The 26418-nt window shown below is 39.1% G+C and overlaps 7 protein-coding genes and 1 non-coding gene across 10 annotated transcripts in view; 4 read left to right on the forward strand and 4 right to left on the reverse strand.

Moving 5' to 3' along the window:
• Positions 1-155: 155 nt before the first annotated feature.
• LOC136414857 (uncharacterized) lies at positions 156-6791 on the reverse strand. Its single transcript, XM_066399078.1, has 18 exons — positions 6657-6791; positions 6437-6601; positions 6256-6387; positions 5874-6204; positions 5628-5824; positions 4433-4613; positions 4213-4376; positions 4029-4158; positions 3855-3972; positions 3619-3800; positions 2114-2148; positions 1928-2059; positions 1737-1868; positions 979-1687; positions 758-921; positions 564-693; positions 397-514; positions 156-348 (listed from the first exon to the last, which is right to left on the reverse strand). Exons 1-18 carry the CDS (start codon positions 6711-6713, stop codon positions 156-158), a joined length of 3270 nt encoding a protein of 1089 aa, XP_066255175.1. The 5' UTR covers positions 6714-6791.
• Positions 6582-9753, forward strand: LOC136414937 (guanine nucleotide-exchange factor SEC12). 2 transcript variants are annotated; one of them, XM_066399247.1, is made up of 7 exons: positions 6582-6684; positions 8174-8220; positions 8282-8462; positions 8539-8745; positions 8795-9270; positions 9318-9483; positions 9538-9753. In XM_066399247.1, exons 3-7 carry the CDS (start codon positions 8333-8335, stop codon positions 9621-9623), a joined length of 1065 nt encoding a protein of 354 aa, XP_066255344.1. In that variant the 5' UTR covers positions 6582-6684; positions 8174-8220; positions 8282-8332; the 3' UTR covers positions 9624-9753. The 2 variants fall into 2 exon arrangements, with proteins under 2 accessions (XP_066255344.1, XP_066255343.1); XM_066399246.1 differs by lacking the exon at positions 6582-6684 and having other exon boundaries at positions 7986-8220.
• Positions 7153-7224, forward strand: TRNAQ-UUG (transfer RNA glutamine (anticodon UUG)). The gene has a single exon. It is a non-coding gene; the product is annotated as a tRNA-Gln (tRNA).
• Positions 9754-9915: 162 nt separating the features above from the next.
• On the forward strand, positions 9916-11019 carry LOC136414945 (uncharacterized). The gene is made up of 5 exons (XM_066399254.1): positions 9916-10144; positions 10200-10320; positions 10373-10522; positions 10578-10726; positions 10789-11019. The coding sequence occupies exons 1-5, from the start codon at positions 9987-9989 to the stop codon at positions 10973-10975; spliced, it is 765 nt and encodes a 254-aa protein (XP_066255351.1). The 5' UTR covers positions 9916-9986; the 3' UTR covers positions 10976-11019.
• Positions 11020-11465: 446 nt separating this feature from the next.
• LOC136414922 (uncharacterized) lies at positions 11466-19265 on the reverse strand. The gene is made up of 18 exons (XM_066399217.1): positions 18949-19265; positions 18680-18855; positions 18418-18624; positions 18198-18338; positions 17183-17563; positions 16783-16895; positions 16377-16728; positions 16070-16286; positions 15075-15805; positions 14824-14923; positions 14669-14757; positions 14370-14614; positions 14158-14316; positions 13542-13778; positions 13056-13481; positions 12785-13004; positions 12561-12729; positions 11466-11984 (listed from the first exon to the last, which is right to left on the reverse strand). Exons 2-18 carry the CDS (start codon positions 18821-18823, stop codon positions 11611-11613), a joined length of 4305 nt encoding a protein of 1434 aa, XP_066255314.1. The 5' UTR covers positions 18824-18855; positions 18949-19265; the 3' UTR covers positions 11466-11610.
• Positions 19266-19857: 592 nt separating this feature from the next.
• Chmp1 (charged multivesicular body protein 1) lies at positions 19858-21116 on the reverse strand. Its single transcript, XM_066398883.1, has 3 exons — positions 20965-21116; positions 20290-20755; positions 19858-20240 (listed from the first exon to the last, which is right to left on the reverse strand). The coding sequence occupies exons 1-3, from the start codon at positions 20996-20998 to the stop codon at positions 20120-20122; spliced, it is 621 nt and encodes a 206-aa protein (XP_066254980.1). The 5' UTR covers positions 20999-21116; the 3' UTR covers positions 19858-20119.
• A 139-nt stretch (positions 21117-21255) lies between these two features.
• Positions 21256-22713, forward strand: fs(2)ltoPP43 (female sterile (2) ltoPP43). The gene is made up of 4 exons (XM_066398882.1): positions 21256-21481; positions 21549-21904; positions 22156-22318; positions 22411-22713. The coding sequence occupies exons 1-4, from the start codon at positions 21329-21331 to the stop codon at positions 22651-22653; spliced, it is 915 nt and encodes a 304-aa protein (XP_066254979.1). The 5' UTR covers positions 21256-21328; the 3' UTR covers positions 22654-22713.
• Positions 22714-24304: 1591 nt separating this feature from the next.
• Positions 24305-26418, reverse strand: part of ush (Zinc finger protein ush) — a 45413-nt gene continuing 43299 nt past the window's right edge. For both annotated transcript variants that reach the window (XM_066398673.1, XM_066398672.1), the window contains 2 exons: positions 25391-26252; positions 24305-25335 (listed from right to left, as the gene is read on the reverse strand). In XM_066398673.1, coding sequence (XP_066254770.1) covers positions 25055-25335; positions 25391-26252 — 1143 coding nt within the window. In that variant the 3' untranslated portion in view covers positions 24305-25054. The remainder of the gene's footprint in view (positions 25336-25390; positions 26253-26418) is intronic.

Below are 26418 nucleotides of genomic sequence, written 5' to 3' on the forward strand. Positions count from 1 at the left end.
GCTTATCTGGACGTGATAAGGCTAAATGTTGGATTAATTTTATCTATAGAAAGTGGAGTAGGTTTATTAAAGCGTGTGATGATGTTAATCTTTATTGGGTTCAAGGAGGTAAATAAACACGTAGACCAACAATATATTACAAAGGAAAACCTCTATTAGTAGGTGGTATAGCTGCCTCGGCCGTACTTATCAAACAGTTTGTTGAAGAATTGATAACTCTCTTGGTCGGGATTAACATCAGGCGAGAGAGTATAATTGAGCCAAATGAAGTCTAAATTGCCGCTATTCGGGTCCACTTTAGGCCATGTTATGTTGTCGAGCAGGGGGTCCTGGGCCGGCGTCGGATTGCTGTAAAAATCAAAGTGAAATTGTGCCTCAAGACATAAGGCGACTTACAAAGTTTTAGCGAAATTAGTCCATAGCTTAACGAGCTTTTTGCTTACAACCAGGTCCTTGTCGCTGTACTGTCCGGGTTGTTTGAACAAGTAGAACAATTCTTCTGCATGTCCAGCGCCTGCATATAACTCTTATGTATATGTTGATATTTTAGTGCCGTTACATACCATCATAAGGATTTTCTCCGACGATCTGTCCCATGTAGCCGAAAACGTAGAAATATACAGACGGGACATAGGGGGTCACGTTATCAACAAATCTTCGAATCCCTCTGGTGAACTGGTCACTGTTGATGTACTAACATAATGGATTATTGCTGATTTATTTCGATTTTTTTATTTTTCACGGGATTTAGCAATACCTTGACCACCTTATTAAATTGCCTCCTCATTGAGGACCACCCGAAAAAGTGGTGTTTTGTCTTAACGGCAGCCGACAGCTTCTTAATTGTGCTAGATGTTAGGCTGTAAGGTACTAAATTTGATATGGAGACGTCGAACACAAGCAAATATTGACGCAGCCATTCTAAAGAGGAAAAATCTCAAATCGCGTTCAAACAATAATTGCCAATCAAATCTTTACCGGGCAGTCCGTGGGCATGTCCAGCTTCATTGCTGGTAAACCCGACCATCATGGGCACCTTGCTGGGGAACCCTCCAGACCTCAAGTAATCGTCGCTGTTCTGCGTGAAGACCGCATCTGGTCCCTCAGCCTCTTTGATCGGAGCAAACACAAGCCCTCTCAGAGGGTTAGTTACCAAGAGAGCGGTTTGAATAGTCTGCGCCCTTTGCTGTAAGGTATAAGCATTCACCGTCCGCAACCGCTTAAGCAAAGTCTTGCTGCGAAAAGTAGGAATTCCCAGCCTCCATCCAAGCTTAAAGGCTAAGCTCCTGGCCCTTGTGGTCAGCGCCCAAAGGTTCAAAGAGTTCCCACTTTGGATAATGGCAGCGTCGAACAGCCCTTGAGCTTGAGGGATTTGGACCAAATACGAAACCGAGGCTCCGCCGGCGCTTTCGCCAAAAATGGTGACGCGATTACTGTCTCCTCCAAAATGGGCGATATTTTCCCTGATCCATTTCAGAGCCAAGACCTGGTCTTTGAGGCCAAAATTGCCGGAGGCCACTTGGTCTTCAGTGCTCAGGAAGCCAAACACCCCCAAGCGATAGTTGAAGGAGACTAGAACCACGTTTTCGTCGAGGAAGAAATCTGGAACGTAGCTGTCGTAAGTAGAGTCTCCGCTGGTGAAGGCGCCTCCATAGATCCAAACCATCACTGCCAGATTCTCGGCATTCTAGGAGAAGTGATTATGGCATAGATGGTAAATGTTGGTATTTCCTTACTTGGGGCGCATAGACGTTGACGTAAAGACAGTCCTCAGAGCCTCTAACAGCGTCTCCAGAGCCTTGAATGCAGATATTGGCTTCGGCTGTGGCGTTCCAGTAATCGCTCCATGGTGAATTCTTTACTGGTGACTATAAGAAGCGTTTGCCTAACGTTTATTAAACGATAAATAATTTTGTTATGTTCTTACGGCGAATCTCAAGTCTCCAAGGGGTGGTTGGGCATAGGGAATGCCCTTAAATGCATTGTACTTAGTACCCTTGTCTGTCTCCCCGAATACGCCCAAGATTTTTCCATCAGAAATTTCTACCACTGGACTGTCCTTTAATTAAACGAAAATTCTTAGTGCGTGAAAAGTGGTATTAGAGAAGCTTACCTCTCCCAAAGTGCCCATCAAGATGGGCAAAATCACTGCAATTGCAATGGTCACTTTCATGAACGAACCCATCATGGAAGTCTCTCAATCTGCAGGTGATTTGCTTAATTTTATATTCAGTTAGGATTGAATCGATTAGATAAACTATATATCTTAGACACAAGTGGCTTTTGAGCAACAAGGAAAAAATATATAGGCACTTGTAGGGTATTGCTATTTTTACCAATACAAAGTAATCGCCATTATCTAAAAAACGTTGGACTTTAGATAATTATCCCAGGTGTTCCGAAACACGTGAGTTTATTAATAGGATTCTGCGTTTTTCATCATCAAATGAGTTATAAAGCAATCTCGCACGCGTGATTCTGAATTTTGCAATGTCAAGGTGTAGTACTAAATTGGCCTATATATAGGCCTATATAGGGTGATTCAGAACTATGGGGTCAAAGTTTGAGCGATTATTCACGGCAGCAATAGAAGGCATTTGAGTATAAAAACCATCCATGCCCGGAAATTTCTCTCTAATGCGTTACGGCCTCATACTACTTAAGACAGTTATGCGCAAAAATATCTTTTATCGAATTTTAGTACGTCTAATTTTAATTTGTTTCCACAAAATACATTGCAGTGATTGTTCAAAATGTCGTCCTTGAATTTGAGCGCACTTGTTCAAACGACGTGCATGATTTTTGCGGACTTGGCTAAAACTTGATAATCGTTTTGAATTTCAAACGCCGCGTAATTCGTGCGATTAGGCCTTGCTCTGATTTCACTAGCGTTTCATAAACCAGAGACTTTATATGTCCTTAAAAAAGGAATTCGAAAGGGGTTAGGTCGGGTGACCTAGGAGGCCACAAAACTGGATCATCTCTGTCGATCCAATGTTGTCGGAACTGATGATCTAAATATTCACAGACTTGAACGGAACAGTGTGCAGGTGCATCGTCATATAAACAAAATTAACGAGTAAATGTGTCGAATTAACGATCAAGAATTCTTATTATCAGTCTTGACAGATAATCATTTAGTAAAAAGTACTTAACAGGTGCATTCAGGTTTAAGGACGATATTTTAAGCAACTATTTTAATATTATGTTGTACAAACAGTTTAAAATGAAACTTATTGAAGCTCGGTAAAACGCATTTTTGTGCATAGCTGTCTTAAAGCAGCATAAGGCGGTAGCGCCTTAAGGAGACATTTCCGGACATGGGTTCTTATACTCAAATGTCTTCTATTGTCGCACTAAATAATCCCTAAAAGTTTGATCTCATAGTTCTGAATCCCCCTGTATAATGGCCTATTGATGTCGTTACATGAGAGTGCTTGGAAAGCCACAATAAGGAGGCCTTTTGATCATTATTTTGACTTAACAATAAAATAGGCACACTAGCAATCTACACAGTAAACGAACGTTCGATTAACTTGTTAATTTATTATATTTGTGATTAACAAATAGCGTCATCATATACCATGTTGTAGTGACTATACATAGTTTAGTATGTAGAGTAACTGCCGTCGCCATGTTCCTGGAAAAGTTTGCTGTAGAAGTCGTAGTCTTTCTGGCTAGGATTAACATCTAAGCTTAGGCTCTCGTTAAGCCACACATAGTTCAGAGTCCCACTTCCAGGAGTGACTGGGGGCCATGCGATGTTGTCCAGCAAGGCCTCTGTCGTAGGAGTTGGGTTGCTGCAACAATTAAATTAGTTAATTGTGCCGACAAAGGTTTAATCAAGGGCTTACGATGATTTGGCAAAATTGGTCCATAGTTTAACCAGTTTGTCCCGCACTACCAAGTCGGTGGAGCTGTATGTTCCAGGTTGTTTAAACAAGTAGAAGAGCTCCTCAGCATGTCCGGCTCCTAAACCGATTATTGTGTTACTAACCCATACACTTAAAGGCAAATAAGGGACTCACCATCATAGGGAGTTTCCCCAGTAATTTGTCCCTGATAACCAAAAACGTAGAAGTAAACTGCAGGTACGTGAGGGGCCACGTCCTCTGCCAATCTCCGCACTCCTCTGGTAAATTGGTCTACGTTGATAAACTAGAAAAAAACACTCTTGAATATGTCTCTGGAGGGTTTGGTGATCAGACTTACATCAACCACTTCGTTTAACTGGCTGGATAACGCCTCGGTACCGAAATATGACGATCTGACCTCATCGGCGACGGTTCTTCTGACGGAACTGCGGGAACTCAAGCTGTAAGGCGCCAAATTGGTGCTGGATAAGTCGAACAATGCCAAATATTGCCGAAGAGTCTCTGTCGAATTAAACGAAAATAGGATCGTGTCGAAAATAACAACAAATGAGTCTTGCCTGACAATCCATGAGCGTGTCCGGCCTCATTGCTCGTAAATCCGATCATGACAGGAACCTTGTTGGGGAATTCTCCACTTCGCAAAAAGTCATCACTATTTTTTGTGAAGACTGCATCGGGACCTTCCACTTCTATTATGGGGGCCCAAGGTAGACCTCTCAGGGGATTCACGATATACACCTACATAAACGTAAAGCGAACATGATGCTTGACCATTGTATAGAAGAATTTGAGATTTGATCCTTTGTATGCGAAAACTCTATCCTCAAAGAATCATCGCATCTAGTGGGCCTGGCATGCAAGCTCGTGTTTTACGCAGCTTGCAATTTCAATTGTTTTGGTTGTCGTAGCTACTATACTTGGTGACATTTTAATTTTTTGTAAACAGTGAAAGTAAACTGACAGTTTTTTCAGTTCTAAATCCGAGAAAATGCTCAAATGGATAAAAATATAAGAAAATATAGTATTGTCAATGTTGTGTGCGTAAATCCCGGTATATTTGAGGCGCGCTCGTATGAGATATCGCGTTTCAAAACTTGAAGTGTCGCTATGCCGTGTGCTGTGTTCGTGTAAATACTTCAAAAATACTTCAAGAATACTTCAGCTTTCTTCGTGGATTTAGCGAAAATACGTTCAAGAAGCGAAATATACTAGATTGCAGGATGGAATTTCGAGTTTGGAGCAGAATTCTGGCAGTTTTTGAGGTAAATTATCACTATTCCAATGCGACCGTGTCCATAGGCAAAGGTTCATCTGTTTGGAAACTGCTATTTTAATATTTTTAGATATCTAATGAAGTAAAGGACAATTTTTATTGCACCTTTTTACATAATTTATCGAAATAAAAAAGATTCGGGAAGTTGTTTTTTGATTACCTCCTTCCTAGACTTCCGGAATTGGCACTTCCCGTCAATCGTTACCGATGTAATCATTAGGGGTTTTCGCATACTTTGCGTCGCTAATCGCTCAATAAGCGTCGAGTGTCGTCAGTTGTAGAGATTGTCGTTTATGTAGAATTTGTTTCAACTTTTGATAAATTATTAATCATTTTGACATATTTCGAGGAGTACAAAAGTGTTTATGAAAAAATAGTATGCATTTTTTTTGTTGAAAGTGTTCAGTACCTAATGCCCGAATATACAAATATCTGCCCGCGGCTTGTGATAGTCTATCATGTCCATACGTTACACTTACTTGAGTTAAAACGCTCGTCGCAGTATTTTGCAGCCTATAAGCATCCACATCCCTAAGCCTGTCTAGCAAAGTCCTGGCCAAAAGAGCTGGAATTCCAAGATTGTATCCCACCTGGAAAGCAGCCTGCCTAGCCCGGGTTGTTAGTGCCCACAAATTCAACGATGATCCGCTTTGTATGATTGCGTTGTTGAACAAACCTGTTCGCATCAGTGATTAAAGCAATTAATCAAATCGCCATTAGCTTACCTTGCGCCTGAGGAATTTGCAGCAAATACGACACCGAAGCCCCGCCAGCGCTTTCACCGAAAATGGTGATTCTGTTGCGGTCTCCTCCGAAGGCGGCGATGTTGTCGTGGATCCATTGAAGAGCCAGGACTTGGTCTTTGAGGCCCCAATTTCCGGATACCGTTTGGTCCTCTGTGCTCATGAAGCCGAGAATACCAAGACGGTAGTTGAAGGAGACGTAGACGACATTGTCGTCTAGTAAGAAATCTGGGGCGTAGTTTTCGTAGGAAGAGCCGCCGCTAGTGAAGGCTCCACCGTAAACCCAAACCATAACAGCCAAATTGGAAGCATCCTATATAATGCTTATGGGAGTTAATTCATCGATCAATAGGGAGCAAATTACCTGAGGAGCGTAAACGCTGACGTAAAGGCAGTCTTCGCTGCCGCTAATAGTATCTCCAGAGCCCTGAATGCAGACGTTAGCATCTTTGGTAGCGTTCCAATAACCATTCCAAGGGGAGTATTTTACCGGGGACTAAATTGATTTTTAATATGTTTGTAAATGAATTTGATTGAGGGCTTACAGCGAATCTCAAATTCCCAATAGGCGGTTTGGCGTAAGGAATTCCACGGAATGCATTGTACCTGGTGCCTTTCTCAGTCACATCGGTGGTCCCTAGGACGAATCCATCTGCAGTTTCCACTACGGGAGAATTGTCGCGTCTATTTATTTCTTCTTCTGGTATAATCTATGGAGAAAATTGATGAATTGCTGGAAATTAAGAGAGGTTTTTACCAGTGTACCTTGCCGAGGGCACCCAGAACGCACAAGGTAAGTACCGCAGTCACTCGCTTCGCCATCTTTTCGGACTGAATGGGTTTACACACCCCCTCACTGATTTTATAAAGGGCTCGTTGATCAGGTTTAATTAATCTGTTGATAGGTTTATTGCGGGGGAATTAAGAAGCTTTGAAATCAATAAAGCAAATTTATAGTGTAAGATGAATTTAAGATTAATTTCCTCTAAATCATTTTTATTTGACTTCGGATTTTGGTGTTGTTTTATCGGTGGCTTTGTAGTTGTTTCACCATTAGGAAAAAATGTAAAATGAGAAAATCGATCTTAAAGTGAAGCGAAATGGAATTCTCCAAATAGTGACGCCTCAGGCTGTTAATTAATCCACAGAAACGTTTCATATCTCTTTAATAAATGTGACGACTGTACAGCAATACTTCTACTGACATCATAAGCGCTCTACATAGTATAATGTCACCGTCTTCATCAAATCTTAGATTTAAGGTTCCATGGTGTAATGGTTAGCACTCTGGACTTTGAATCCAGCGATCCGAGTTCAAATCTCGGTGGAACCTTGATTTTTTTATTCTTTTTATTGATGCTTTTTGGTTTTTGTTCATCATGCCATGCAGTTGATGACATTATTCATTGATTTATGATTTGTCAAAATACCAGTGACAAATCAATCATGTCACAGCTCAAATTTTGATTGATAGAATATTAATCTATCTGTGTGTTTTTCCATTCGGACACCTGCGACAACACTGCGTCAGGGTTGTTTTGCATTTTGGGTAGTCATTGTCACATGGCAGAACTAATAGTGATAATGCGAATTACACGAATATTATGTTAGCCTTGCCATTATCATTTCCGCATGATTCTACGAACTTCGGAATTCTTAAAAGTTTCCAAAGGGGGGATGTATGTACCTTTTGCTTCTAAACGCCAATATCTCTGAAACGCGCGGAGCGATCGTCTTAAAAAGTAGCGCAAACTGATCGCCAAAAAATCTCTTCTGGTTTCTGAGATGCGGGGTCATAGTAGTTCCCATATTTTGCGGTTTTATAGGCGCCGCAAAAGCTGCGCATAATTGCTAGGTGCGTGCAACCGTTTTTTTCAATTACGTAATGAATGTAGCGATTTTGCATTAATAATTAATCCTAGTGAAAAAAAGTAGTCATGCAGTCTTATTTTATTTTTATTTTTTTTTGTAGCGCCATCTAGAAAAAAGTAGCATCGTGCATTTTTTGCAACTTTAATTGCTGCACTTATGCGCCATCTTTCAACAATATCACCTCACTTGTGAATGTCAAGAATTGGCAACAGCTGACTCAGACAGAACATTTTTGAGGTTATATACGTGGAACTTTCGAAGTTTTTCCCAAAAATCAATGAAAAATCTCTAAAATAAACTGAAAAATTCCTCCAAAATGGCCCCATATCGTAGAAACATCGACGATGTACTGGCTCGCATCAATTTTCCGCTTTTCACTGTTCAAATGCTCACCAACAGACACGTTTTAGTGGCTGGTGGCGGAGGATCTTCAAGAACTGGAGTTGCTAATGGATTTGTGAGTGTTCCCAAGATATCCCTGATGTTTTTAACGTCCAAAGTGTGGTTTCTTTCAAAAGGAAATCTTTGAACTATCTCATGATGGCAAAAAGTTCCATGTCGAAGAAGTAATGAGGCATGAAACTGGATGGAATGTTGTGATGAATTGTGCAGTTTCACACTCTGTAGATGGGAAACATACTTACTTAGCTGCAGGTCAGGAGAGCCATTGCCAACTGTATCATGTTAATTCACAATTTGGTGAGTAGCAGGAGGTATTGTTCACTAAAACAGAACATGGTAAGTCTTAAAGAACAACAGCTAACTGGACTTTTAGAGGCAATTATAGACACAATAGGGAATGAGCAGGAGGAAGTTAGACAAAGGAAGACAAAAGAAAAAATTGATAATAACAATAAAAACTTGAAGAAACGTTTAAAATTTATTCTCAACCCTTTGGACAGTGTCCAAACAGACTTTACAGAACCTGAGCCTTTATGTAGGGTAGTGAGAGTTCACCCTACTGGAAAACTCATGGCTACAGGTAAGAGAAATTTGCATAAAAACCACAAAAAAAACAAGTAAAAAATTAGGTGGCACTGATGGAGATATTAGGATGTGGAGATTCCCAAACCTCCAGCCTTTAGCAAAATTAAAAGCCCACACGAAAGAAATAGATGATATAGATTTTAGTGCCCATGGAAACTATTTAATTACAATAGCAAAAGATGGTTTGGCAATTCTGTGGGACTCAGTTAAAGGCACAGAAATTCATAGGCTTACATGGGACCAACCAGCTGGTTTCAAGTACCTCTACAAAAGATGCAGGTTTGGCCAAATTGAAGGCAATACCAAATCTGCATTGTATATGCTAACGAACCCTACAGGCCAGGCCAAAGGCCAGAAATCTTATTTACAGCAGTGGTATCCTGATCAGGGTGTTATAAGGCGGACAGCCGTTTTTGATGAGAGTTTATCGGCGTTGGCTGTGAGGGATGATGGCAGATTTGTTTCTGTGGGGACCATGTTTAGTGGTTCAGTCTCTATTTATGTGGCCTTTAGTTTGCAGGTAGGTTTTACAGTTATTTAACAACATTTTTATTCACTGTTGTTTAGAGAGTCTTGAATATCCCTGGGGCACATTCCATGTTTGTCACGGGTTTGGAGTTTTTGCCTGTGGCTTCTCAGCAGGAAAATCACACAGTGAGCAGTGTGGCTGAAGCGGCAGTGCTGTCAATTTCAGTTGATAATCAAGTTTGCATACACACTTTGCCCTATAGAAGTGAGTTAGTAATAAATTGGTTTTTCATGTGGTGATTTTGTTCTAAATTTTTAGAGACCATTCCACTTTGGCTAGCCATTGTCATACTAGTTTTCACCATGTTTCTGACTTTCTTGTTTTGTTCATATTTAGGATTATAAAGCCCCTGATAAGGGTTGTTTTAATTATTGTGGTATAGGATATTTTTTTAATTTAAGTATTAAGGTCTTTAGCTCAATGTTAGGAAGATTGATTTTGTACAAATTTAATGGAAATATATAGTTCTTGGAAGGTGATTGATTACTAAACAAATTTTCCCGAATACGTAAATTATCTATAGGTCAAGTACTGATTTACGCATGGTTTCTATTGGCCACACATTACTACGTCCTAAAATATTTCACACCTTCATTCTTATATCTTTAATTTTGTACGTAAACACTTAAAGATAATCAGAACAAAAGCAAGAATAAATAGCTTCTTTGAAATTGAGCGCGTTTAATACTTAAAAAGCAATCGTAAAGATGAAGTTGTTTTTGGCATTACTCGTCTCATTGGTCTTTGCGTATGGGTCTGGAGTACCTCAACCCAGACAACTAGGCATCAAGGCGACTGACATTGCTTCTGAAGAAACTTTGGCGAAACTCGTGGAAGCTCTAAAAAAGTTTTCGCAGGATGGCGAGTAAGTCTCATCTGGTCTTAAGTAAAATTCGACAGTAGTATGATTCATATTATAGCACCAGCGGGATCTTTAATTTGGAAATGAACTCAATGACAGATGAACTTTTGGGCGACCTACGCCAGATCTTGATCCGACAAGGCATGGATCCTTTGGACTTGGAAGATGAAACTTTGCAGGTGTGTAATGTAATTTCAAACCACTTTCTAAAATAATTAAGAATTGTTTAAGTTGCTGGGAATAGTGGGCAGCATGAAATTGACTAATGGATGGCTGCAAGATTTGTCCACAATACTTCGTTATGAGGATATCATAGTGAGCTATAATTCAGCCAATAAAACAATAACATTTTTATTACCGCTGAGCTTTAGGGACTTGCTGGTGACTATTACAAATGATCCTTTTTAGATAAATTGCTTTAACAGAAAAATTTTAGTTTACGTATGATTATGTCACAAGAGTGCTTTTGTTCTCCGTTAGTGGAGATGTCAATGGGAAAATCGAAAACGTTCATATGGATCTAACACTTACGTACGATGCTATTAACGAATTTATCCTTACAGATATAAATATGAAAGATTCAGGGTAGGTGTATCTTAATATCCGTTATTATAACGGGTTTCACCGCTATTTCGTGTAATTTGTAGGAAAGTAACTGTTAAATTTACTGGAAACAGCTTAGTGGACTGGTGTACCAATGCAATGACTGCTGTCGTAACGACAGTGCTACACCCTATAATTATCAAAATTCTACAAAATAACGTCGAGTCCATCGGTAATGAAATTGTTACGGAAATTAATAAGTACATAAATAATTACACAGACACATTGTAAACCGATGCTTTAATTCTATTTTAATATACAACATTGCTAACTAAAAAACGCATATTTTATACTTGAAAATTATTTAAAACTTGATGATAGTCGTACAAACACATTTCTTTGTTGAAATGTAACTGGTATTTATTCTTAAAATCGGTTCGGCATTGAGCGGTCTTTTTTTATCTTCTTTCCCTTATTAGGAATTTCTATACAAAGGCAGCCGTTAACGAGATTTAACATCTCTCAAATGCCGCGGTGTAAACTAAGTCAATAACTATGGCGAAATGGTGGCGGTACAAGACGCCGACGTAGGCAACCTCAAATTCATTTGATAGAATTGATTGAGCCATCAAGTTGGCGACCCTGCGGACTATTTTCTCCAGATGGCAACACTGTTTTCAATTACGTGGGTGAATTGAATAGTTCTTTTACAGCATTTTCATTTTATTACTATGATGGATGTTTATTTATTATGTAATACTAGATCAAACTCAATGTTCATTTTCATCGAGCCGTGGTTGATTTAATAGAACAGTCACCAGTATCCACCCAACATAGGAGGTATTTCCTTTAACAATAATATAGCCAAAATTATTTACCACAGTCTCTGGTCCAATTAAACATAAAAAATAAAGTAAATTTAAATCTTAATCTTCTACTTTAGATTTCTTGGGGCCTGGTTCTTCCGTCGGCTTATGTCTCACTATCCGTTTGGCTTTCAAGTAACTCAGGGTGTCCTTGTTGGACGTTTGTCTAGGAACCTCGCTCAAAGACGGTTTCATTGATTGGGAAGTGGATTCATTTGATGCATCGCTCAATCCGTTGTTGGAAAGTTTTATAGAAAAATGTTGGGTATTGTCTTCAGTTTCTGGCGTGGATAAATCATCGTCGTCACTTCGCGACGTGTTTATGGTGGCACCTGTTACATCCGCCATTTCTGAGTCTTCAATATCGGTAAACATATCGTCCTCACAGTTTTCTTGTTCCTCGCGTTCTGGCTCTTGTCGTTCAATTAATTTTCCTGGAAGGGATGAGAAACATAACAATATGTTGAATATGAAAACAATGCATATTTAATGAAGAAATCCAATTTTGTTGTTCGGTCTTTACGAGGGAGAATCAAAATAATTCGCTAACAATTATACGAGGGGAATTTTAATACAAAATACAGCTCTGATCTAGTGGCAACACTGACACTCAAGGTTATTCAAATATAAACAAAAAACACATTATCTATAAACACCATACAATTGGTACTATTGACTTTCAAGGTCTTAGCCTTAACGATCTCTTAATGTTGGCCACACTGAATTTCAAGGTCATACATCAAATAAACAAATAATTTTTCTTATTTACTGTTTGCGGGCAATTTTAAATAAACCGATAAATAATTTTTTATAAAGTTACCGATCAATTTGATTTTATACGTTAGTGTCAACTATCAGTGCCCTCAACATCACATATGCCATTCAGCCTGTAATTACTAAAATTCACAATTAAAAAAATTTCTAGACAAATTCAACTTGGTTTCTCCACATTGGTCAAGTATTTAAAGGGTAAATTAAAGATCAGACATATATTATCCTACCCTACTTACCATCCAATGTGGGCAAGGCAATATCTGGTAAACACTTTATATCTGTGCCAGCCTCTGTCATTAATCTTTTGAGCAAATTACAAATATCCTCGCGTTTCTTGGTCACTGTGATCTCCTCAAACCAATCCACAATTCCCTTTATAGGTATGTTATAATCTGTGATAGGATCCTTGAAAAATTGAACATTCCACCAAAAAAATCAAAGAAAGGAAAGCAAAACTAACCTTAAAAAACTGCTCAACATATTGTAAAACATATAACCCACAATCAGTAAAATTATTCTGTTGAGGTACCTTACAACAAGCCCCTTTAATTGTGTCCTTGTCAAACACTCTCTCAGAATCCATTTTAACTTTGTGCTCCACAGTTAAGTAGTCTCTGAGGGTAGCCACCACCCGAGACCTACTTGGGCCGGCCAGAGAGTCAAATATTAAAATACAAGGCCTAAAATTATTTAACTGGAGAACACTAAAAAGAAAATATAAAGTGACTTACTGCTTAATGGGAGGTCTAGACATTTGTTTGGTCTTAATGGGTGGTGCCAGACCAGCAGGCACAGTGTCATCGGAGCAATCTGAGCACATATCCGAATCACTATCAGCCTCATCTTTGTCACTTAACACCAACTCCTCACATTGAATTGGAGCCTCTTTCTTCACTTCTACTTGTTTAACAGCATTATCATTTGCCTTTGTTTTCTTGGGTTTTGGTTCTGGATTATAAGACTTCCCATCAAAAGTTTGTGGGACTAATAACCCAGGGAAACAGATAATTGCCAAAAACCAGTGGGCATTCTCATTTATCGGCACAACTATAAAGTCCTTGTCAAACAATTTAATCCTTTTTGTCCAATTCCTTACGCGACAGTGTCTTTTTTCTGCTGCTGTTAAGTTTGAGTCTGACTCATATGGGTGAGATTTCCTTTTAATTTAAATGTCTTTTGTTAAAGATACATTTGCGAACAATGAAATTGAAGATTACCTGGCAGCTTTAGTGGCTTTTGTAGTCAGTCTTTTATAAAAAAATGTTGAAAAAATATGAACTTTCTCCTGTAATTCTGGAGCTAAATTTTCCCACAAGTACTTCAAATAGAAGTCTATGATTTTATCATTCAGGAACTGGTCCACGGCAAGGCAAACATAGTCTTCCGTGTTGATGCTCAACCTGCCCTGGCCCTCTTTGGGGTACATGAGGATCTCCTTGATCTCACTAAATGACCTGAAACGCATGAAAATAGTAGTGTTAAGCTTAGGAATTCTTGTAAATGTTAAATTTCATTACTCTTTGCCATTTTTACCATCAAAAACTACAGTCATTTTAATTAAGGAAATTAGCACCTACAAATTATTATTGACGACGACTAAATGCCGCCATTTTGATTTTGCGTTCATAACCTTAAATTTTCCACGCCAGACAAATGACAAACAGTGTTGCCAACAGAAGTGGCGTAAGCACGTTCAGAAATTCACTCAGCAGGTCACTAAGGTACAGTTAGTGCAAATATTTGGTGTTCAGTTTTATTTGAAATTTAAATTCGTTACTGTGCATTTAATTTCGTCCCAAGTGTAAAATGGCTGATTTCTCAGTAAATATTTACCCAAGACGTGCAGTAGGACCAGTTTTCGGGCAAGCCTTAATTAGAATGTCATTCGCTTCTTTAACGGTGAGCTCATCGATGGCCGGGGGCCCGCCATATAAATCCACGAACATGGACTTAAGGTCTTCGATATTGTCATCAGGCAACAAAGTTATTTTCCTACAAAAACAAACATTAAAATGGGTCATTTAATCACATTTAGTTTTATATACCTATAGGAGGCTTCTTTCTCGTCCACAGGATCGAAATACAACCCACTCTCCCGGGTTAGATTTAACATATCGCAAATCACTGGCGCCCCACCCAAATTCAAATAGCAGAAAATCACCGGCAACGCTTTGTTATAGCACACTAATACCTTGATAATATCGCCCCTGTCGATTCTAACGGTCTTAATGTCGGATTTTGAGTCAACAGCCGGAGCTTTAATCACAATACATTTCGAATCTAGTGTTACCTACAACAAAATTACATCATTTCTCAAAATTTAAGCGAAATAGTCGCTTATTACTTCATCGGCCGGGATGAAACGATAAGATCCAATGCGAAGAGTGCGGCACTTGAGGGAGATGGTGATGCAGTTTGATGTGTCTGGCGTCACTATCGCCAAAAAAAGAGAATAATGATCATAAGCGGTTTGTTGTTGGGATTAGCAGAAATACTCACAGCGCCTGACGTGTTTCTTTATTTCAGTCAGAGACGGCTCTTTTGTAATGGGGCTGATTGAAATTGAGGCACCCAGTTTATTGAGTAATTGTTCGTTCACCTAAAGAAAACGTTGCTTTACAGTGCAAAAAAAAGCAACTAATATGTTAAGCAAGAAATGTGTTATAAAGTGTGTTGAAAATGGGCAATAAAAGAGTCACGCAAAGCAATTTATTAACCACGATATACTTATCGGCATACTGCTAACTTACCGTCTTCGTACTTTTCTTTTCGTCATCTTCCTCATCCGAGCTGATAACAACCGCAGATTCCTCCACAGGTTTCGGCTTGGATACTCTCTTCTTGACTGTCGTTGTAGTGGACCCTTTCGGCGCCGCTTTTTCCTGCTGACTGTTCCCGCAAACAGGCCTATTATTCAAAACCGGCCCAACCACCTCCTTTTTCGACAGAACCGGACTATTCCCTCTCTTCGGAATTTCATGTTTAACGGAGGACTCGATGGATTTCACATTTTCCGGCAATTTCCTCGAGCACCGAGTGCATTTATTAAAATCTTCCCCTGTATACCCGCAAGCAGAGCACACGGCCAACTTCCCAGGAATCAACTTTGGCAATTCCGGAGTTGAAGGTTTGGGTGGTTCTTGTAAAGGTTGGGGATGCATGGCGAGTGGGTTTGAAGTAATTTGTGACTGAGGTTGAGATGGTGGTTGTAACTCAGGCTCGGGCTGTCTCTCCTCCTCAGTTGTGCATTCTAAATCAGCGACATTTCCCACCGTTACGATGTAGTTGATTCCGTTTGAGTTGGCTTCAGTTACGTGGATATTCGTCTCTGGAGTAAAAGGAACTTTGACTTGTCTGAGGATTTCTTGAATCGTGCAGGCCTCAGTAGGGAGGGTGAAGGTGATGAGGCGTTGTTCACCACTCTCTAGCAATACTAGCATTCGTATAGAGTCACTGTATTCCTCTGCCACTGGGGTATTTTCTGCAACATAGGTGAAAATGTAATGAAAAATTTGCTTTGTTGAAAGAAGAAAGGAGTAGGAATGTAAATTTCAGTTTAATCAAGATAGTATGAACGAATTTTACTCCAATGATTTTTCACCTAAATACTGCTCATAGTTTCTTCTAATATTAGAAAAATTGGCAAGAGTTGTCGGAAAACCAGAGGCGTACCCGTGGTAATTTGATAGGGGTCAATAATGACCCCAAAGTCAAAAATAATTTGAATGTTTCCAATTGAACTTACCTATAATTTGCTGAATTTGACTTGAAGGTACATACGATGGCAACGGACATTGTTGTTGTGGTCTACTGACAGTAGGAGATGTTATCAAATAATTCATTTGACTCGCTGGAGCTGCCACACCTCCATTCGGCGCAATATTGCTATTTTGCTGTATCTGACGTTGATGATGGAGCTGTTGTTGTTGGAGTTGTTGCTGTTGTTGAACAAGCATTTCGTGCTGAAACCCAGAAAAACAAGTTATGTTTAATATCAACTTATTGTTCTAAAATCTCAAATACAACTGCATTTTAATGATATTTCAACTCACTTGATTAGAAAATCTTGGTGACTGGTGAACTCCAAATCTTGGAGGTGAAGAATTGCGAATAGCGTTTCCGACATTCCCAGGCCCCACTCCTGTAGTAAAAGTCTTCTGCGGCCTCTGCTGACGGACACTGTTCATCCCTTGAGGCCTTACTCCTGTATTATTTCTGGGTTTTACTGGAACTCTGGGCTTTCTTTGAGATACTTGCGCATCTATCTGAGAAGATTGATTGAGAGGAGGTCTCGGAGATTCTTGCTGGATTGTGGTTGATTGATTTATTGGGTGCTGAAGTTGCTGCTGCTGCTCAATTTGAGTTTGCTTAACTGTGTTGGTAACCATGATATTGCTGGGAAGTCTGTGGAAAAATCGGTGATTGAAGAAGTAACTAAGAATTAGAGTAAGAACTGACCTAGCTAGAATGGAGAGTTTATTGCTTTGTTGTCTTTGTTCAAGAAGTTTCTTGTAATCAGTCATTTGTCCTGGTGAACTGTTCATTGTAGGGTCATGATCGTCTAATTCCTCCTGGAAAAATTCCATGCTCTTGTCATTTAGGCATAAAGAAAATTAAAAGTAACAGTAAAGGCAGAAAAATAAATTAAAGCAGAAATTGATGTTCACTTACAACATCTTTGTCTTTTGAAAAAACAGGCCAGAAGGCGGAAAGGGGCCGCACTATTTGCTTGCCAATTACTACCACTTGTTCACTATTTAATTCTTGTTGCTATGAATTTTCATAGAAAAAAAAATTTTCACAGTTCTAGTGAAATTAAATTAAATGTGAACTTATCAGAAAGAAAAAACAAACTAACCTCCTGTTTCATTTGCTGAGGCATTCTTTGGGGCTGTTGAAAACCAGCCACAAATTTCTGAGGCGAATTCATTACATGACCAACTGCCTGCTGCTGGGACTGCTGTTGAATCTGGTGCTGAACTTGAGTCATTTGAGGTTTTTGTAGCATAGGCCTATTCACAACTCCCTGTTGATTTTTTGGTTGCTGCGTTAGAGGAGGCGGCACGTTAGACCTCGGGGAAGCTATGGGCTGTCGCGGTCTTTGAGGAGATGCGGCAGTGCTTCGAAACCTCATTTGGAGTTGCTGAGACATCATTGGTCTCATTGGTAACGATTGAGGAGCTCTGACTTGCTGGGGCGGGTTTTGACGCAGCATTGGGCGAGGCGGTTGTTGGTTTACCTGATTATTTTTAATTAGGAAACATAAAACAATTCGCGAATTACTACAAATAGCATCAAATCGTATAATTTATTGGCAATATGTTTGATATCCTCCAGTGTCAGAGTTATCCAACATTGAGCCTTCCGCACATGGATCTGGTTACTATCGACAAATGCCAAATTCAGGCATCTGCACCAGTGAAGTAAGATGACTTTTATAACTGTCCTTGTTTTATCATGTCAGACAGTTGTAGATAGCTTTGTACAGTGCCTGAATTTGTTATCTGATAATTACAACCTAAATCACATGTGAAAAGATAATCTTCATTGTAGACAGTTACACCATTTGAAAAATTTTAATGTTTGTGACTAGTCAGTAGTTTAGTAGTATCTATTAGTTTATCAGTATAGGACTTATCCTGACAAAACCTCAAAAACCAGATAACCAATAATACCCAATATGCAGCAGGTGGATATTTAGATACACAATTTGGCTTAACTCTGAAAGAACTATTTATGGAGGGCAAAAAAAAAAGTCTATTTATGACCATGGAATAGCTTATTTTCAGTTAAGCTGACAATGGCCCTGTCTTTAATTGATGTTATCATTAAAACACTCCATTATAGTTCTCAACATAAAAACTACAACTGACCTGAACCTGAGTGGATCTAATTGGAGTTCTAACATGTGCCACCATTTGACGGCCCCTACTTCCTTGAAAAACTGCTCTGCTCGCTCCTGCCTGGTCAGGGCCTATTTGGTGATTCAATACTACCTGTTGGGGTTGAGTGGCCTATAAAACAACGATAACAATATTCATAAAACTTATTTCACAAAACACCAAACCACAAGAGTGGTAGAGATATGCGAACCTGTTCAATTACAGCCTGCACATTTTCACCGACTTGTCCACTGTTTGCTTCCATAAAAAATATCTGTTGTGTAGACTGGTTGACATTAAGGTTTTGCACTACAGCTCCAAATTGCTGGGGCTGTGCAGGAGAATAATTCCGGCCTTGATCAATTACAACTTGCTGGGAACCATCTAAGACCATCACCTGGTCTGTTGATAAGACCAGCTAAATTTCAAAATAGTTTATTTTTTGTGTAGGAATGGATTTGAAAATATTAAACCTGTTGAGACTGGAACTGGGATACATCTTCAGCTAGAATGTATCTAACTTGTGGGCCCTCAGTCTCAGGACTGCCATTGAAAAATTGATGAGTTTGGTCAGCATTGCCTTCCCCTTGGCTCACTACCTCAAAGTACTGAGCCATACTTCAGTAGAAGGATGTTAAATGTAGTATACCTATACAGAAAGGAAGAAATTTTTGCTTGACTGTAAGAGGGGCTTTCCGCTTAAAACCATGATAAAAATTAAATAAATAAATTAAACTCCTACCATAGACAATTAACACAAAACTCTATTTCAACTGAGACGAATATTAACTCAACATCTTCCACAGTTTTAATAGCACGACACGTAAAGAATTCACGCAAGGGAATGAAAAATGGCGTACTCGAGGCCGAGAACCATCTTGCCAACCGACGATTATTCCGCAATTTTGCACGCAAAATCCCACGTTTTCCACGATAATTCAATAAAATAATGTGTCTTCAGCGATCTGGGAACATAAGATTCCCAAATTCACCGCTTTTCTACTACGAATTCGGTCTCTTTCCACGATATTTCGGCATAAAACTGAAACACGTTAAATGTCCAGCCACCGATTGATTAATCACGCGCAGTTGCCAACTCGTCGAAACGGTCAGGAAACGCCAAAAGGCGGTTGGCGGGAAATTTGAATTTCCAAGGCTGCCCAATCAAAATGGCCGCTATTACCCCACGTGCTCCAGATGGCATCTGTGATTGGTTGAAGGTTGTTTATCCCGTTACCATAACAACCGGAATTGCGGAAATACGTTTGGTCAGCCAGTTTGAAAGTTCGCGCGCTGAATAAGGAGTTTTCGGAATATTTATGGAATTTTTGAATGACATACTCTTAATTTATTCTCTAAATGAATCAGACGCATTAAGAAGGTGGTTTATTGAGAGTTTAGGGTTTGGCTATTGTTTTTTTGTTAATTGGGAATATAGATGAGAATTAACCTCAATTTTTTGGGGAAATATAACCTAGAAACAGGCAGACGGGAAGGAAAAAGTGCTGAAAGGTGGCAACTATGCCTGTTTATATTCTCTTCCAGTGGCGTAGGATAAAGAATAATATTCTAAATACTTTTGATTTAGAGAGTCTTTTGTAGGTAAAATGGGAGAATAAACGACTATTATCTAATTTCAATGAAAAACGTATTTCGCTTTGTATTAAAAATATCTATTGTAAATGAAATAAAAATAAGCTTACAATAAGGGAATCATGTTCAGAAAGTCAAAAAGTAATTACATTTAATTATAGTTAATACTCTACATTATCTAAAAATAATACATAATATATTATAGCCAACATGTGCATCATCAACACATGCAACACATCTCATTTAACATATTTGCAGAATTAAAAACTATATAGTATTATTTATCACACATATTCCATTTTCTGCCATCAAATAAGCTTTTATTCAGCCTGCCTCAATTTGGCTAATCTTTGAGTGAGCTCATCCTGTTCTTGTGAAGCTTGTGAGGTGGCAAGTGTACTGCCTTGAGGTCCTACTGGGAGTTCCATATTCAACTCCAAACTGCAACAAATCATTAGAACCCTAAAACAACATTTAATAAATAACTTACCCAGCCTCATCTGCAACTTGCTGCATAAGAGAATCAACATCATTTTGTGGAATTAATGTTGTGGTTGTCTGCGCCATGGTATTCTCTAAAACGTCGGTTTGCACACCCAAATCTTCAAATTGTTGTTCAAATTTATCCATGACTGTGGAGATTTTCTCCAAGTTCATGCTTCTCATAGCAGCATCCATTGCCTTAACCACACCCGCCATAGAATTTGTGACTTTTCTCGTTGTGACCGCGCTTTGCACTTTGCTAGAAACTGCATCTACTCGAGCAGACATTCTCAGATAATTTAAAGACTGGTTCTTTTGCCGAATGGCATTTTCAGCATGTATCCGAGCCACTTCCATGTTGCCTTTTTGTATTGCCTGTTTGGTTTTGGCTTTTTCTTGCTTTTCTTCCTTCGTACATCTCTTGGATTGCCGTTCCAGGTCTTTAGCAGCAAACTTGAGATTAAATAAATGTTCTGGGGCATTGAGCTAAGGAAATGGGATTGATACAAGTAACATCATGTTCTAGCCATGCTCAAACTACAGATTAAAATTAAAATGCAAACGTTACTATAGCAAAGTGATTTGGTGATTTGACTGCAATGACTAACTCAAATGGGATCACTCATTAGTTTTCTTTGGGGAGGTGGAAAAATACCTGAAATAAATAAACCGAAAAGGATACTTTCCATTGCTGATTGAGACATTTCGTTGCCCATGGTTAGATCTGCTGGAGCCTCTGAAAAATCTTAATTTTTATAAAAAACAATTAAGAAAATTGTTTATTTCTGGATGACAGTGACGTATTTTTATAAAAATGATTCACACTAGAGTCGCCAACTTAATCGTAAGAAAGAAACATTGATTGTATTATTGGCATCCCTGGCTTTGAGATTCTCAGATTGGTCATACAACTTATGACATCACAAATGCAGCCAATAAAAGCTGAATCAGATGATAACCGTCAAAAAGTCAAATGACGTCATTGACGTCTCGCATAGTGCGCCATTTTATGTGCATTTTCCCTCATTGCCAAAGAAACGAGAAACATGGCTGCTCTTGTTCGTATTAAAAGGCGTTTGGACGAAGATCCTTTAGAAACTTTAGTATTAAACTGTAAAAGACGGAAAACCACTGAAAACCAAAATGAAGACTCAGAAAGCCTCTCCGCTGTACTAAGACTTGCCGGGACATCACAGAAGGTAAGAACTGATTGTTCTTTCTTTCATTTTAAATTCTTGTTACTCAACTACTGTCGTTTCTTTACAGGAAGAACATATAGATGCAATTCTAAAGAAGCACCGTGCTGGAAACGCAGAAGAACTGAAAGATCAATACAAAAAACATTCCATTAACTTCACAGATAAGTTGCGGGCAGAAGCCAAAGAATCATTGAAAAAGAACAGATACAAAGTAGTGAACTGCTTTAGAAAGTCGCTGCACAGTGATGAAGTGGAGCCCCAAGCTTCAACCTCTTCAGAAGTAACAGTTTTTGATCTGGAAAGTGATGAGAATAGCCCACCAGAAGCCACTAATACTGATCAGGAGGAAATGAAATATGTTTACGATTTTTATTATACGAGCTCAGATGATTTTGGAGAGGCTGATATAGAAGACTATGTTAGGTTAGTACCACATACTTTTGATGTAATGAATCTGATGTATTATTAAGGTATAGCATAATTTCACTGTTTCTATGTTTTTGTAATTGAAACCACCTTGGTAGACATAATATTATCATAATATTAAATCGTTTTGAGACTTCTTCTCTGATTTTTTTTTAATAAGATAACAGTCTTTCCTGTATGCAAATATTGAGAATAATAGGTAAGTTTTCATGAAGCAAAAAGCCACATTTTATATTTTCTACTTACAGCGTGTATCCTTTAAATGATCCCTTAGTTTTTGGCTCTGCCCGAGATAATGGGTTGAACAACCTGGATTCTGATGATGAGAGTGAGGATTCCAATGCAGAGGGTAACTGGAGGAACAGTTATCCTGATGAGGAGGATTTAGAGAGTGTCAATGAAGACGATATGGTAAATACCTTGTTTCATCATTAAAATTAATTTGTTCAGATTTGCAGGAATTATCTGTGAGTAGTTACCTTGTAAATTAATCATCATAACAGGTTGAAGCAGTGAAAAGATTGGATCTTGAAGAAGACCTGCTATCAAGCGATTTCGGCGAGGAGGATTTAGTTTACAGCACAGAAGAGGAGGATTTTCAAGACTTGGACTATGATCGAGAAGACGAGCTTCGCTATGGCAACTTATACGCTAAATTCAAAGCCAAAAACAAGGACATCCAAACCAGCAACCTCTCGAATAATTTTTATTACGGCGACATTGACGAAGACGAATTTTATTATTAAAAATAAATTTTCAACTATGATAAGATCAAAATAAATTAGTTTTTTTATTAGCAAGTTAGATTGCAGTCTTTTCTTAAAGAAATGCCCTATTACAAGCACGCAATCATCTCCCTGTTGCGAACGTATCGGACTAGTACAATCTAGGGTTCATGCCTCGTATTACATAGACGGTCAGATAACTGCCCTTATTTATTGTACACTTATGCAAATGAAACCTTATCTTGCAAAAAATGCACGAGAACCCGCGAAAGATACACGTGTTTCGATATGAAAATGCACGAAAATTTGTCATGCGCCATTGTGTCAAGAAATGAATTGAATAGGACCCGGAGCGTGGCAAAAGCAGAAAACGAATTTATATACAATTTAAATAGTGATTTTTTATGCAAAATATTCCGACAGCGGTCTTATTTCTGAATGCGCGTATTTTAAAGGAAATATGAAATTCACCAAAAATCTGATAATATGATTTTTAAAGTACACTTATTCAAATAGAAAGTCCAACTATTTTATATTATTCTGAATCTATACTAAATGCTAAATACATCTAATATAAATATCATTTTTCATCAAGAAAGATTTATGCAAAAAATGAAGTATAAAAATCCTTTAATTGTTGATTAATAATTCTAACAGCTCAAAATAAACAAGCCTTCAAATCAGCAAAAAGTGGTTTATACCAGATAAGCAAAATGTTTTGCTCCAATAGTTGATGGCTGTTCAACTCACTTGAAAAAAAAAACTTTACTACATACACTGATAAATCGGGTGTGCTTACGCACCTGCAGAAAATGATTTTGCAGTTGCTCTACCCAAGTTTTGTTATCAATTTGTTCCGTACATTGGCTTGGGCTCACATTTAAAAACCAAATCTCGTTTTTGCTTCATTTTTTCAATCGTCTGCTTTAGTAGGTGACCACATATGGTCAATTTCATTATCTATCTGTAATAATCGATCGCAACCAATGGAATGGCTGCATAGCGGTTTACTTGCAAATTTCCATTTTGTAATCTTATTACTTACTTCATATTCATTGCGCCCACTTTTGCGAATGTGCTAAAAATTCCAGGCATAAACTACTTCTCGTAGAAAATAAATCTCTTATTCAATTATGGTTGCTGGTGTTAGGTAATTTTAATGTATGTAAATATTTTATACCATTATATCAAGAAATAGATGGCAAAAAAGGTATTTATTTCCTAATTGAAGCGTTTTTTTTTTCCTGAAACGACTGTTAATATCAAATTCTTGTTTCTCATTTCAAGATGTTTCTGCAATTTTTGACCACCATTTTAACCCGAACCGAGAAGCGAGTGCAAGAGACATATTAATGGGATGTCACGCGGGACCACTCTGCACAGGTGTGTTATTTATTTATTTCTCTACGTGTATATGCAGGTCTTTGGCTTGTGTATTAGTTTACAAGTGTATGCAAAACGAGGCGTGCATCATGAAAAATGCAAATGCCCGAGCAATTTGCCGGTTGCGTTTATTCGACCGGGGCCGGCAAAAAGAGCCCCAATCTGTTGAAATCAAGTTTTTTCACGCACACACGTTGCTCTTATCTGGAAATAAATGGCCTGGATTAACGCCACTTTAAATCAGATTGGAGGGCGCGATTTATGGTTATTAAATAAAAACGCGTTGTGCTTAGAAATAAATAATTTATTGTCTCCAAGAACGGTAATCATGTCGATAGTAACCTAGAGGGGTCCGTTGGGGACATCACCTTCACAGCTATAGTAAGAATAGATCTATTTTTACATCTATTGAGATATTATAGTCTATGAATGATAACCATAGAAAAGAAGCCTAACGAATGGTGAACCGCTTAAACAGATTCCAACATCACGATAAATGTTTCGCCCTACTGAACGGGAAAAATGCTTTGGCATGTTATTATTATCAATTAACAAATAGCTAGATATACGAAATAAAAATTATAAAAATCTAACGTTTATATACAAAACAAACCTTAAACGCTAATTTTCCGTCTTTACAGGCTAAGGATATAACATACAGGTGATTATTCCATAACATCTAACAACAGGCTGTTTCTCCTTCATCTCTCAAGGGCTTTTGGAAGGAATTTGAAAAGGCAATAGGAATTCCTCAATCCTGTGAATAACGCTGCAACTAAAGAACAATTTCTGACAACGCGGTAGTGAGGCCAATATCATCTATTCGTCAATCACAAATAACTATATCGCCCCCCACGCGGGTTTCTATCAGCGCTTAACGGGCATCAAAAAATCAAATTTAGAATTCGGGGAGGTCTGGAGAACCACAAGAAAACCAAAAACTCCTATTCATTTCCCGTACCCTGCTGTCCTTAAGAAAGGCCTTTGCAGCCCCTCATTTCGGGTCCCTTCTATTGATTCGTATACGAAACATCGACAATTATAACACGGAAGTCTCTGCTGTTCTGGCAGCGGTGTTGTTGTTGTTGTTGGCGGAGGAGATCTCTCCTGCATGACTCGAACAGTAGAACTTCTTGTGGGCTATGAAAGAGGTAGGGTAGTTGAAGTAAATATCGCAGGATTTGCAGTAGTGAGCCCCCGGCTTGGCAGCCTCCTGCAGTATTTCTTCGTCCGACTCCTTCTTGGCCAAGTCGGGCTCCTCTTTGATGGTTCCCTCGACTGAGGCGATGATCACCTCGGGCTCCATTGCCTCTTTTTTAACTGTCACATAATCAAGCTTTAATAAAACAGCGCCAACATGAAGGAAATTACTTACCAATGATCTCGTCTTCCTCGTCCATTTGGGAGATCTTCAAGCTTCGCTCCTCGCCATTGGAAACTTCCTCCATTGAGACCTCGTGCACCAATTTTACGTGCCGGACCACGTTCGCCTTATAGGGCGAATTGTAGGGGCATTGCGGGCATGAGTGGAGGTTGGTGGAAGACTCCGGAACGGTCTCCTCTGAGGGGAGACTCGGGGCTATCGCCACCTCCAACCCGTTAGCGCCCACAGGGTCATCTTCCAGAATGTACGAAATGTACTTTTCTTCTTGCAGATCCGGAGATCTTTTGTCAAAGTGCATCCGAATGTGCGTCTTCATTCCTCTTAGGGTGTTGCCTTTGTACTTGCAAATGGTGCACCGATAAGCCTTCACTCCAGTATGGGTTTCCATGTGTCGCTGCGCGGCACTAGCGGTAGCACTAATGACATCGCAGCAGGGGCATTTCCACCCTGCTACAGCCGTGTGGGAGGCACACTGATGGCCCGCTTCCAAGACAGCTCGGCATTTGGGGCAGCGCTTCGGCTCAGCCTCATTGCGCTTTAAGCAGTAATACTGCTGGTGGGCATTGAGGTTGTCCGGGGAGGTGAATTTGATGCCGCAGGCCAGACAAATCAGTTGCTGGTATTGAGCTGCAGGACTAGTGGTTCCTCCACTTCGGGGGCTCACGGGAGGGCTACCGCTCGTCTTCGAAGCGTCGTCTTCAGTCGCCCTGGCGAAACAATAATGTTTCTTGTGGACCAGATAGTTCTCGTGTTTGCAAAACACGATGTTGCACTCTTTGCACTTGGACACGCCCTGTTTCACTATCACTTGAGGTAACACCGGGGGCAGAGGAGGCAAATCCGAAAGACGCATCTGCAATTTTTCAATGGGTTTTTAGTTATTTTAAATTCCATTCGAGTCTAAAATTATAAACTATTTAAAAACGTAAAATAAATATAGCACGTCAATGATTTTCATTAAAAACTAAATATACGATCCATTTGACCACAAGAATATTGAACATTGAACATCTACTTGA

The sequence above is a fragment of the Euwallacea similis genome, chromosome 18, assembly GCF_039881205.1.
Source record: "Euwallacea similis isolate ESF13 chromosome 18, ESF131.1, whole genome shotgun sequence".
Classification (NCBI taxonomy): Eukaryota; Metazoa; Arthropoda; class Insecta; order Coleoptera; family Curculionidae; genus Euwallacea; species Euwallacea similis.